The 12,459-nt window shown below is 35.0% G+C and overlaps 1 protein-coding gene across 5 annotated transcripts in view; it reads right to left on the reverse strand.

Annotated features, from left to right (window-relative positions):
• The window catches only part of TBC1D5 (TBC1 domain family member 5), a 318,666-nt gene that overhangs the window by 58,674 nt on the left and 247,533 nt on the right, over nt 1-12,459 (reverse strand). For all 5 annotated transcript variants that reach the window (XM_084509911.1, XM_084509910.1, XM_084509909.1 and 2 more), the window contains one exon: nt 1,475-1,560. In XM_084509911.1, coding sequence (XP_084366037.1) covers nt 1,475-1,560 — 86 coding nt within the window. The remainder of the gene's footprint in view (nt 1-1,474; nt 1,561-12,459) is intronic.

The following is a 12,459-nucleotide window of genomic DNA, read 5'->3' on the forward strand; positions in this document are numbered from 1 at the left end:
AGGATGATTACAGCCATTAAACACTGATCAATGTCTACATTTTAGCCATCTAAATGTATCAGACATACACAACAATTACAAGAAAAATGCTGATTGATTATGTTGTACAGTTATCAGTGGATGCATTTAAAAGCAAGGCATCAGTTTAAAAATATGAATATCAAGGAGACGTGAATTCCATCTATGAAGCAAACAATTTTGTTTCATCACAATAAGCATCATTGACCTTGACTATGAATGGTGTATTTTTAAACTAGCAGTGGGAAGATGATTCAATCTCTGCAGTTTTCTGCTAAGATAAAAATGTTTTGTTTTAAGCAAGCCTTATGCAAAGGCATTTCTCTCTTCAGTAAGTAGCCATTATGACAGATGAGAGATAAATTTATGAATATGACAGATTAAAAAATTTTGTATGTGATAAAATAAGCAATACATGTCAGAGATTTAAGATATTTTACATAAAAGCAATACATGTTAAGAGAGTTTTAAATATATTTTAAATATATTATTGAGTCTGTGGAATTACAGATGAAAATGATCTGTTAGCTTGCCCAATCCGTGTTTCTACTCACTGCAGAAACATTTCTTGATGTTACATCCTCCATCTCTCTCTAGTGTAGATCTCTAGTTCTTCTCTAATCCTAACCAGATTTACCATGTCTGACCTACTCTAAATGGTCCTGCGTTGAGATAAATTTCTCTTGATTTACTCCTCTATCTGAACCATTCTAAAGAATTTCTCCTGAGTGCAATGAATTGACAGATTTAGTGGCTATTTGTGTCCTTAGAGTTTAAGTTTCCAACAGGTGTCGTTCCTGTTTGGTCTTTATGACCTGTTTCCACACAAAATCCTTGAAATAATTATTCTGGCATTTCCAAATTATTATTATTTTTTAATCTGGGGCAAGTCTTGAGACCATTTAAAAAATTAAATAAACACAACAGCTTTTGACAACCAACGGGAGGCAACAGTCACCTGCCATCAGCACCAGCCATCCTGCCAGGGCACAGCCACCACTAGACTACTTACAAACAGATAAAGTCATATTGATACAAGCCATTTCTAAAAAAAAAAAAGTGAGGAAGGAATGTTGCAAAATGGTTTAGTAAAAATTCCTTCAGACTGTATTTACATTAATTTAACTTGTACAGCTTGTGTTACATTTGTATGTAATGCAATTGTAGCCCCTGAACTCACATCAATGTTTTACCCCCTGCTTTTAGTATACAAATCACTGTGTATGAATCATCTTAGCCTTAGAAAAAGAAGCCAGTGATCTGACCAAAGCACTATCTGTGAAACCTCCATTTTTCAGGTAATAGTAAGGTAAAGATTCAAATTAAATTTCATGAACTAAGTACACGTGCTTCTAACACTGCTTATGTAATTCTTGTTTGGGATAAAAGTGACTTATGGAACATTTTATTTATGTAAGATATTAGTTCAGTGAAAACATCTTCAGAAATAGCTTACCGGGTTTTATTCATCAAGTCTGCTCCACGTGCTTTGTAATAATCTAAATTTTGTTGGAACTGGTGAGTCACTGGTCTTGGATTTTTCTGTTAAAAACAAACAAAAAAAAAGCATTATCCTAACTTTAAAAAAAAAAAGAACACTGTACAGAATTCAGGATTTTTCTGACAGATTTAAAGCAGTGACAAGAAGTATGTTTATTAATGAAGATTAAAAATATAAAGAATAATTTATGTTCCCACGATCCTGGTTTCTGAGGGCAGTAATGGTAGTTACATAAAAAAGCAATCTTAAAATACTTTAAAAGAATACCAAATGTTACCAGTTAGCTCTTCATGCTTACAGAAATCAGTGTTTATTCACACAGGGAGGGCATTGCTGTTTGCTATGAGATTGCTTCTAATGAAATCAGTAAAATCTGGTGAAGTTCAGACACCGATCTCATTTCCTTCTTTAGCTATGGTACAGAATTTTCCCATCACCAAGGTAAAATGACATGGTTTTAAAGAAAATGATAGTACTGAGGACAAACAAGAGCTTACATATTGCAAAACTTAATTGTGGACTAAGCCAAGAAAGCTATCGAGAGCCACTAGATGGCACACAGAGCCTTTTTGTCTGATTTTCCCTTGCTCAATACCAAAGCCACAAACAGCACTGTTCTGTAACAAAATTTTTATAATTAATATCGAAACCAGAAGCTATTTGTTAGTTTCCACCTCTGCCAAAATGACAGTATTGAAGCCCACTGACTCCAATAGCTCTGAAATCATCTTTTCTGAAGCTGATATTTCACTGAACATTGATGAAGCACAGAGCACGTTTGTGCATAGAGAATTTTGATTGAATTAATGCAACCTGAAGGGCATTAAAAACTTTAATGTTTAAAAAAAACTGAAGGGCATTTAAAAACTATCTGAAAACTTTTTTTTTTTTTTTTTAAATTTAAAGTAAAAAGGTGCATATGGTTTAATCTAAAATAGCAGAGCTACAGAGAACCCCTTATATATATCTAAACACGAATTTGAGGAGAAATGGTTTAAAGTAAAGCATTTCTAGCATAAGAAAAACCAAAATGATACATTTCAGTGTAATGATTAGATACACTGCACAAAACAGTTCAAAATACTTTATAGGTATTTGCTTAAAAGGTGGTTAATTTGTAGGCTGTTGCCTTATATTCTGATCTGCCTTCTGAAATCCTGTTAATAGCAAATACAGTTTTAGTAAACTCATTTTCCATGTAACTGCAGATAACCTGCTTTCCTTGAAAACCTTTTTATTTTTGGAGGAGGCATAGGAGTTGCATTTTAACAACCAAACTATTGCATGTGTACAACAGGAGAGAGGAACACTTAAGGAGGTGGTAAGTATCAAAGGCAGGATGATTTCTGGGGTCAAATGTAAAGCTGGGAATTTCCAGATCGTTTTATGCAGTCAGACTTAATCTTGTATGATATGTCTCATTTCCTTTCTTTGGAAACACATTAAACATTTTAAAAATATATCCTGTTTGTGATGTTCATTAAAAAATGAAACAACAGCTAAAAGCTATTAGACAAGCAATAAAAAAATTCTCGTCTATTCTACCACCCACATTGTAATGGCCGCTGTACATTTTTCTTCTCTTGTTATAAAAACAATATTTGCATAACTCTACCCATTCATATGGCTTGTAAGTCAGTCCTCATCAACTGACAGCAATAACAATGAATCAGCTTTAGTTACTATTGCTCTAGTTTGGTAATTCAATGCATTTCTATGATAATCAAATCCAAACTGACGTGATGAGGATAACTGATGGTTCTGCGACTACTCTGCAAGCAAACAGTGTAACTTTTCTCCCATCAGTTAAATAACTTTCTTCTTCATGTGATTTGGTGTCCATTTCCACAAGGTGGGAGATTACAGATGGTCAAAGTAGCTGACACTTTTAATTCAAGGGACAGCCCCTTTTGACAAACTCACTCTGCTACTTTATTTTGCAATCTGTTTCCTAACTGTATGTATTTTAAACTTGGCAAAAACAATGGAATTTCTATTCCACCTCCCAATGAAACAAAAAAAGATCATTACACTTTGCTTCTGTAAAAAAAAAAATAGAAAAGAAAAAGGAAAAGATCATGTGGAACAGATTCTTGAAACATATTTATTCAGAAATGACAAGCAATTCAAGGCACGAAAGGCTGATCTGCTATCTAAGCACTTAAAGCCATTAATAGTAATAATGATCTAACTTGAACATATGAATGAGGCTCAAGCATTACTTTCACAGGGGCCTATTTAAATTCCTGTGTGGTTTCAAAGTATCAAAGGAAGAAGCAGTTTAAAGTAGTATTACATGCAGTGAAAAAAAAAGCCCTCAGAAAAAAAAAACAATGTTGGAAAACAACATTAGAAATGCAAGATAGTAAATACCAAGGGTTACTGCTACAAATCTTTTTGTAACACTACAAAGACATCCTTCAAGGAAAGTCCATTACTTAAAACAAAACAAAACAATACAACCCCTGAGAAACGTTAGCAGAAAAATATTTGTGCAACTTTACCACAGAAATGGTAAATACTGCTAGAAAACAGCACTTCAGGCAGCAAAAAGTATGGTCTATGAGTTTATATTGTTATGATAACGTTAGTTAAATCTTTTATTGATTATAACTATTTTTGTAATTTATATATAGGAAGCAGAAAGGAAAACCTACAGTTACATCTCCGTATGTATTTTGAATTAATTCCCCTGTCTAAGCATGCAGTTTAATCCATCCTCTATGTTACATGCCATGTATTAGAACAGAAGATTAAACAAATTTATTTACATGAAAATATAGCTTTGTTGTCTAAAATATTCACAATAGCCACATTTTTTTCTGAAACAGTGCAATTTAGAATGGTCCTCTTTATATTTTTATTTACTTAGACTAGCAAAGTTTTTCCTTTCTTTTTTTTTTTTCTTAAAATTATGTAAGTATTTTGACTAGTACTTTAGATGAATTTTTTTTCTTAAGTGGAAAATCTTGTTAAAATGACAGTAAAATTAACCCTTCAAAATAGTAATTTGCTGAATCTCCTTAATACATTGTGTAGGGCATTAAACAGATTAACACATTTACGTTGTTTTCCCTTCTAAGGAAACGGAGTGCAAAAATCCTAAAGCTGCCTGTGCCAATACTACAAATCCTTCCCCACACCCATTTTTAGCAGCAGTCTCCTGGTTTTCCAATTCTTCTATTCTTACATTTCTTCCTGAAGTGTGCTCAAACTGGTGAAAACTGCCAAATTTAGGCTTTCAGAAGGACAACATACTAAACACAGCTATAGAAGCACATGTAGACACAGGTGTGATTTTGGACTTTTAAAAATATTTTATTTATTTATTTTTAAAATGTGTATGTCTCATACGGATTAGCCACAGAGGATGTATCTTAATTTGTTTCAGATATCTCTTAGGTACTTCTGATTTTAAGCCCTTTCTAATTTTAGAAGACAGAAGCCCATTACTACCTCATTTGCAGGTTGATTGCACTGTTCAAAACATCCATGAAGTCTGAGCCCCCTCTTCTACTCTAAGTCACCACCCGATACACTCTCAGGGCTGGCAGGGGGTTCTTGGTGACCTTCTACTTTGATTTATTGGAAAAGGGCTGGAGCTCAGTTACACGTTACCTGCTCTTTTCCCAGGTGATGGGACTGAGGATGGGGTCAGAATCGCATCATGTGTAGCAGGAATTCCCTAAACTTACACAAATTGCTGAAAAACACGTAAAATTCCCACCAGCTAAGGACTGTGCTCCATACACTTAAGTTCTTCAGTATAAACCCTTCCCTCCCCAGCCTCCAGAGACATCCTGCATAAGATTACCGACGGAGCTGCTATGATACAGCGATACGTGCTTGTGGGACACAAGTCACAGGCAGATTGCTCTGCAGCCTATCAGGAAAAACACGCTGCTGCTGTAACGTAATGTTTAACAGTTTGAATACACATTATTTGCAAAAGTTTCCATGCAGGTGCTAGCAAAGGAACCTACACAACACTCTTTTCTTCTTTGTCTAGGTGTTTCCCCCCTTTTTTGCATATTAACAGAAAAAAGATTAATCTAATTTTGCACAAAATCTGAAGGTTCAGAATAAGAGACAACAATGAGAAAAGATTTTCAGTATGTCTGATGAAAAATGAGACTTATTTTAGTGAACATGCTATTGCCTCAATGCCAAGGGAAAAGCACTCGTCATTAGAGAAATGAATTGCTCAGCTGTTTATAAGCAAAAAGCTCTGGGGGAATTTCTCGAGGCCCAAAACACAAAGCTTTGCAGGGTTACACAAACATATGTTGCAGGTGTTTTAGGGTAGACAGGTGGGAAAACCTCAACTACTGAAAAATATGCCACTTAATAGATCGTATCTGAAACCAGATAACCTAAATGCAGCAGAGAAAAAAAAAATCAAAAAAACAAAAACCAAACAGAACAGCCACAGTGAATTACACATGCACACAGCAATTGTCTCACTAACATAATCGTCTCACTAGAGACGAATGGGACTTTTTTATTTTAGTAATTTTTTTAACATATTAAACAAATGCTGCCAAATATCATTTTTCTAAATGAATAATATTTGAAGCCTAAAACAAAGGACAGACTGAATTATATATAAAAAAAAAAGAGAAATGATGATGAAATGTTTATTTATTTATTTATTTATTATTTAAACAAATATTTTATTTATTTATTTATTTATTATTTAAACAAATATTTTTAAGAGCCAGTTGGCTTCTTTTCCCCCTCTTTAGCTGACAGGATAGTATTATATCTTTCACAATCCTCATACAGGCTAAAATACTTCTGTATTAGAATGGTATTTGTTTCTTTTCATTTGTTTCTGATTAAATTTGGAGGAGCATATGACTCTACATTCAGTAATGCTGAGGGGGTCTGCAAAGGCTTACCTTTTCTTTCTAGATCACCTGTACTTGTTTCTTCAATAAAGGCAATAAAACATGGCAGAAATTTGGACTGGAGTTGAAATATAGCAGTGCTAATGTGGATAAGCAATACAGTTTGTTCAGTTCTGCAGCAGTTTTTCTATTACACACAAATAATTAATACAAACTGCATACTAATGATTACCTAATAGCCTACCTAGTTGCAGGGAGAATTTAACCTTTCCTTTTTTTATTCTTTTGTCATTCATCCAAGAATCTGTCTCCACTCTGTGACTAGACTTAGGCAGTACAAGCAATGGCTTAACATTACATAAACGTGCCAAACTATTTTGTATACTAACCAAACAACCCATCCCAAACTCTTGAGCACCCAAAGCAAATGCCACTCCCAAACCAAAACTCTCCTTCTAATCTTCCTCCTCCTTAGTTATACATTCTGCGGAACAAGCAATCTGCTGAAGCACAAAAGGTGTTGCATCCACCTACAAACCAGAGAGTTAAATACTTACTAAAAAGAAAAAAAGAACAAAAAACAACAGTGAGGCATTAGAGGACATGATGGGCAATGGCCAACTTTCAATGCCAATAGTTAAATATTATTCTGAACATAGGTTGACAGTCTGCATCTATCAGCCCTACATGTGGAAGTAAAACAACCTGGAAAGTATCATGCACCGAACTAATAAAGAAGCTTCTTTAATCACGTAAGTCAGGAGATCTGTACACTAATACTGGCTTTGGCACAGAAACACCATAATCCTCAAACTGGGAATAATACTTCCTGTTTACATTTTTCAGAAAGATGCTGTGGGTCTCAATCACAGAACTTGTTATTTACAATGCAATAACAGCATGAAGAATTAACATATTTAATTGTTTATAAAGAAAATTAGGGAGCACTGTTTGTCTGAAAGAAGAAAAATTCCCAGAAAGAACTGAAAAGGAAAGAAATTCCCTTAATTGGGTCAACGCAGGAAGAAACCCCTTAACTCTGATCAAGCTGAAATAAATTAGCTCCTGTTTTGTTACATGACAACCCTTCATCCCCCTGGCAACTAGAAAATTCAAATACCAGGATGATATTTTAAATACTGTGCATTATGGTCTGTTTTTAACTTCACACACACATGCTTTCTCTCACATGGGTATTCTATGACAAGAGATAAAGAAATGAAAAAATGACAAGTGAGATTTAAAAATACTTCAGTGACTTGACGGAAAGAAATTTCTAGTTGCCTATTTAGGCTCCTTGTCCTAAGCGACTGGAAAGCCTTTTTTTTTTTTGCATTTATCATTTTACACCTTATTGCATTTTAACGGGTAGATCAAATCATCCCACATCAGCTTTTATTGATATTCCAGACAAAAAGACTTCAACCTGCCAATGCTCAAGTTCACAACCTGCGTAAAATCCCCATCTTGTATAAACAGAATTGCTTAAGTACCTTTTAAATCTGCCTCTTAATTTAGTCATCTATTTTTCAACGGAACCCTTGGTTTTAAGAAGTAAATTAACTAAATAGTGAGGTATAAATCTGACAGCGCTCAGCCCTGCCCCGTGACAGATTTATGCGCTGGCATCTTGCAGCCCCGCACGGGGAGGAACAGGAGTTTTACAACATTGTGGAGGAAAGATCCAGGCTTTTGAAGGGAACACACAGCAAGCCTTGCTTTAAACCCTGGAATGTTCCAAATTATGAGATTTAAAATATGACATCTTTATGTACAGAAAAGCTACCACATTATGGTTTTATTGGCACTCATTTTGGACAACCTGTATAACTCACTGATGGCTTTGTGGGTAATGCAGTTATCCTAGGCTTATCCTGATAGAACCCTTATAAACACACTTACAGTATTACATCTGCTCCAGTTACATGCTTGTACACAAATCTCACATACCAGAGGAAAAAAAAAACCACAAACCACACACACACATTTTTTAGGGGCGATTTGGTTGTCTGCTATCTGGAAAAGAAACAGAAAATATATGATGTTCTTCATGGAATGTGCTACGTAAACATTTGAAAAATGTCCCCAGGGGAGTGAAAAAGGCTCTTTCAAAGAGCCACATGTGCACAACACAGTAAATGGAATACGACGTTGGTGCCTTCTCCTCCAAAACACAGAAGAGACATGCTAAGCTCCTGATGCTGCGGGATGAGCAACTCCCTTCATAATGCGACTCCAGGAACGAGGGTACCACAGAGCCATTTTGACCACTCTGCACATTAAAAACAACCAAGAAACCTACCTCAGTTCTCCAAACCTAATTTTCCTTACAGCAAAGGAAAAACTATATCTTTCTCATTTCTATCTTGAAAGTATTCTATTATTTTAGAAGCAGAATGCTACAGTACAGACTTACTCAAATAGCTTTTGTATAAAACAACTAATACATTAATATTTACTATAAAATATGTCAATACACAGCAGTATATCTATATCAGAAGAAACTGAACTTAAATTACATCCTAATAGGCTGGGTATGACTCAATAGCTTATCTTTCATACATTATTGAAAAGTTACGAATCTATTTTTATATAACTCACAGTTTGTGTTTTGCAAATTGTAGTCAAATAAATAAATTATGATACGGAGAACTTTTGATTAGGTAGAATTAAAGTGCTTTAAGTGTTTTAAGTGCTTCCTTTTGATAAACAACCATGCATACTAGAAGTGATTAATTGAATTGTCAGGTTGCACACAAGAAGAACCATAATCACCTCACTCTAACACTGTTAAACACATTTTATTGCTGTAATTTTATAGATAATATCATTACTCTTTAGGAGAGGGTCAGTAGCTTCAGACGACTTTTTAAACAGAAGTAAACCAATCATTAGAAAGCAGCAGCCCCGAGAAACACACATGCAGTACGTTTTATTAGTAGCTAGAGTAATTAAGAGCCTAAAGTGCTTCACTTTCTTGCTTTAACATCAAATGCAATCAGCACTGCTTTTACTTCGCTACTCAGGATATCACCTTGCTCAAAGAGAAAGAACTATTTGAAGTTTCAGCTTCCAAAAAGAACTTTCTCTTCCATCCTCTCTCAAAAGCATTTGCACATTACATGACTAAGCTTATGAATTCCCAGTGAATATTAACAGGAATGCTGATCAGCAGAGATAATTCTCTTCCTATTTCCGAATTTTCCCCAATCTTCCCTCCAGCTGAACATGATGCTGCAGCACCTCATGACTTCTCTTGATGATTAATAGAGAAGGCACCTTGAAAAAAGACATAACCATGAAATACGAAAAAAAAAAATTCAAAAATGCAAACTATTTTTTTTAATGTTTGCAGCTCTTAGTCCAGTTGATTGATCAGAAAGTACTTGCCTTGACAATTTACTGAATAATGGATGTTACTTGCTGTTCTATGCTTACATACTTACTTGAGTACTAGTTGAAAGTAGAATTAATGGTTTCTAACTTGCCTGTAGTTCTTCCCTCTGAAGGAGAATGCACCTCTCCACCTGCCCAGAAATTGCCAGCCATGCCACCAGCTCCTCACTGCCCTCCAGGCCAGCAGCTCCCACTAGCAGTGAGAACTAAGTGAACGTGCCCTCCTTGCCAACTCTGTTCTCGTTTCCAGAAGCGGGCTGCAGTGGAATTCTCTTGGCCTTACACGGAACTGGGACCAGTACTTTTTTTCTGCACCATCTTATGTCCAACATGGCTTTGTCTCAACTACGAGACATGTTTTGAGGAAACTTTTGCTTTATCTTGCATTATTTTCCTCCATTTTTCTATTCATTGAAGTGCAATGGCTGTTGGACTTATATAATTGGATAGATATCATTAACTTGGATTGATATAATATTTGTGGGCTCTTAACCAGGTAACTGGCCTCTGTATACAACACTGAAGGGAGAGTGAGACACCGTAACCAGCACTGTCTTTGGCAGCGAACGAGATCAGCTTTCACCTTAGAGTGTTGACTACTATGTTATATATGATGCTGTGAAATGAGGAGGGCTTTGAAGGATTTCTCATGTGAAATGTTTTGACTATACAATTAACCAACCACTTATTTTACAAGAATTCTTCCTGAAAATATGATGGACATGGTACTTTGAAGATGGTGACTATTTCATGGTGGGTTGATTACACAGTTAACTTATATGGGGAGGTTGGAATTAACATTGGAATCGATGAGAAAGTTATTGTACTATGAGTTTGCTCACACAATATTTTTCATATTTTAAAATACACAGGTACACTGGGAATGAAGGTTCTGAAACATGCATACACAAACAAAAAGGGTTTTTAATCTATGGTACACTTTTTTATGTGGTACTATGGCAACATGGTTATTCCAAGTAATTTATCATTAAACTCATAGCTGCCTGTCATATCTTGTTCTATTAACAAAACACAATACCTTAAATTTAAAACATTAATTTTTAAAACAAATCATGACCTATTTCCTTGGAAAGCACAGAAAAAATATTTCAAGAATAGGAGGACAAAGATTAAATTAATACCATGTTTTTTACATCTAAAATATATGCAATTCTTCAGTTGTATAGGCCCACATAAAACACCCTTGTATGCAGTTAAAGAAAAAAACAGTTTATTCAAATGGAGGTGTTTAGATTGCAGCTAACCTTATTGTATTTGCAAATTGAGAAGACTATCAAAATACTTTGGTTCATTATGAGGAATTTCATATGGTTGTAAAAGTGGAGGTAAGTTTGAAGATCCCAACATATTTTCATTCATTAAAATCTATATATATTGCATTAAAAATCCAAGATTTTAATCTTTCAGACATTACAGGAAACAGAAGTTTACAAAGTAGTACCAATAAATTGCTGATAGAAAATGCATTTGTTTGTTTGTTTCTCCTGATTTCTTTCCTTCCAGCTAAAGAGACATGTACTTAGCTTTTCTGGAACGTGTTTCCTTTATTGGTCATAGCCCTAGTCAAGGCAACCTGCACAGGTGACCTTACTCATATCTCACAGTGCCTTGGGATACCCATTACTCAAAATTCCTTTTTCATACACTCCAAACTCCTAATGTATGGCATGTATGGCTGTGAATCTCCTGAAAAATCAGTCGCATTCTTCACGATTGAAAAAAAAAAAAAAAAGAAAAAAGGAAAAAGAAAACATTTGTTCAGCCCTCCCTCCCCCTTGTTGGTACTACTCTAACAAAATGGACTAACCACCCCATGCAGTACCTTCCTGCGTTGGTACAAATTAATGAGCTCCTAATGCCCAAACACTACCAGATTCTTACTTCTGATTGGCTGCAATCTGGTCATTAAAGCAAGGTAATTAATGCCAGATTGCACACACAATGCTAACAAACAAACAAAACAACCCCAAACCTGCTTTTCTCCTGCCACAAACAGCGAAACAAACAACACTGACATAACGGCAGCTTTCAAAGGCCAGTTGCAGTTCTGCAGCAGCACCTCAGTTAATGAGTGTAGAGAAAAGGATCCATCTGAAGAAGAAGAAAGTGAAACTCAACAGCCTTTCAGGCATATGAAACTAGCTTGGAGAAAACTTAGAGACGGTGGCAGCTACTTAAGAAGAAAATTCATCCGAAAATAAACGTACAAAGAGTTCAGTTCAAAATTTCAGTAATATGCTTCCCCCTTGTCACTTATTGCTCAGATTTTGAAAAGTGTTAAAAGCTGGAATGCAAATTTCTACAGCTAATCATTACATGAGTGATCATGACCATATATTTTTGCTCAAGTTTTCTGGCAGTCCCTGTAATTTCAGTCATGATGAACTAATACGACTTACTTGAAATGTCATGTATGCTTCATCATAGATTTCATTAGAATTTAACATTCTGCAGAATATATACCACCATTTTCAATGTCAGCAAATATCTTAAAATACAACATTGGAAAAACATCAGCAGCAGTAATGAGAATATTATTAGCATGAGTAACTTCTATTTCTATTGACCAAGTACAGCCACTTTCTCTGTTTCTTTCTTTAACTCAATGGCTTATGATGAGCAGTGTGTTCATAGAATTAAACTCTTAACATATTTTACAAAAATATTACGAAT

The sequence above is a fragment of the Aythya ferina genome (genome assembly GCF_964211825.1).
Source record: "Aythya ferina genome assembly, chromosome: 2".
In the NCBI taxonomy this organism is placed as follows: domain Eukaryota; kingdom Metazoa; phylum Chordata; class Aves; order Anseriformes; family Anatidae; genus Aythya; species Aythya ferina.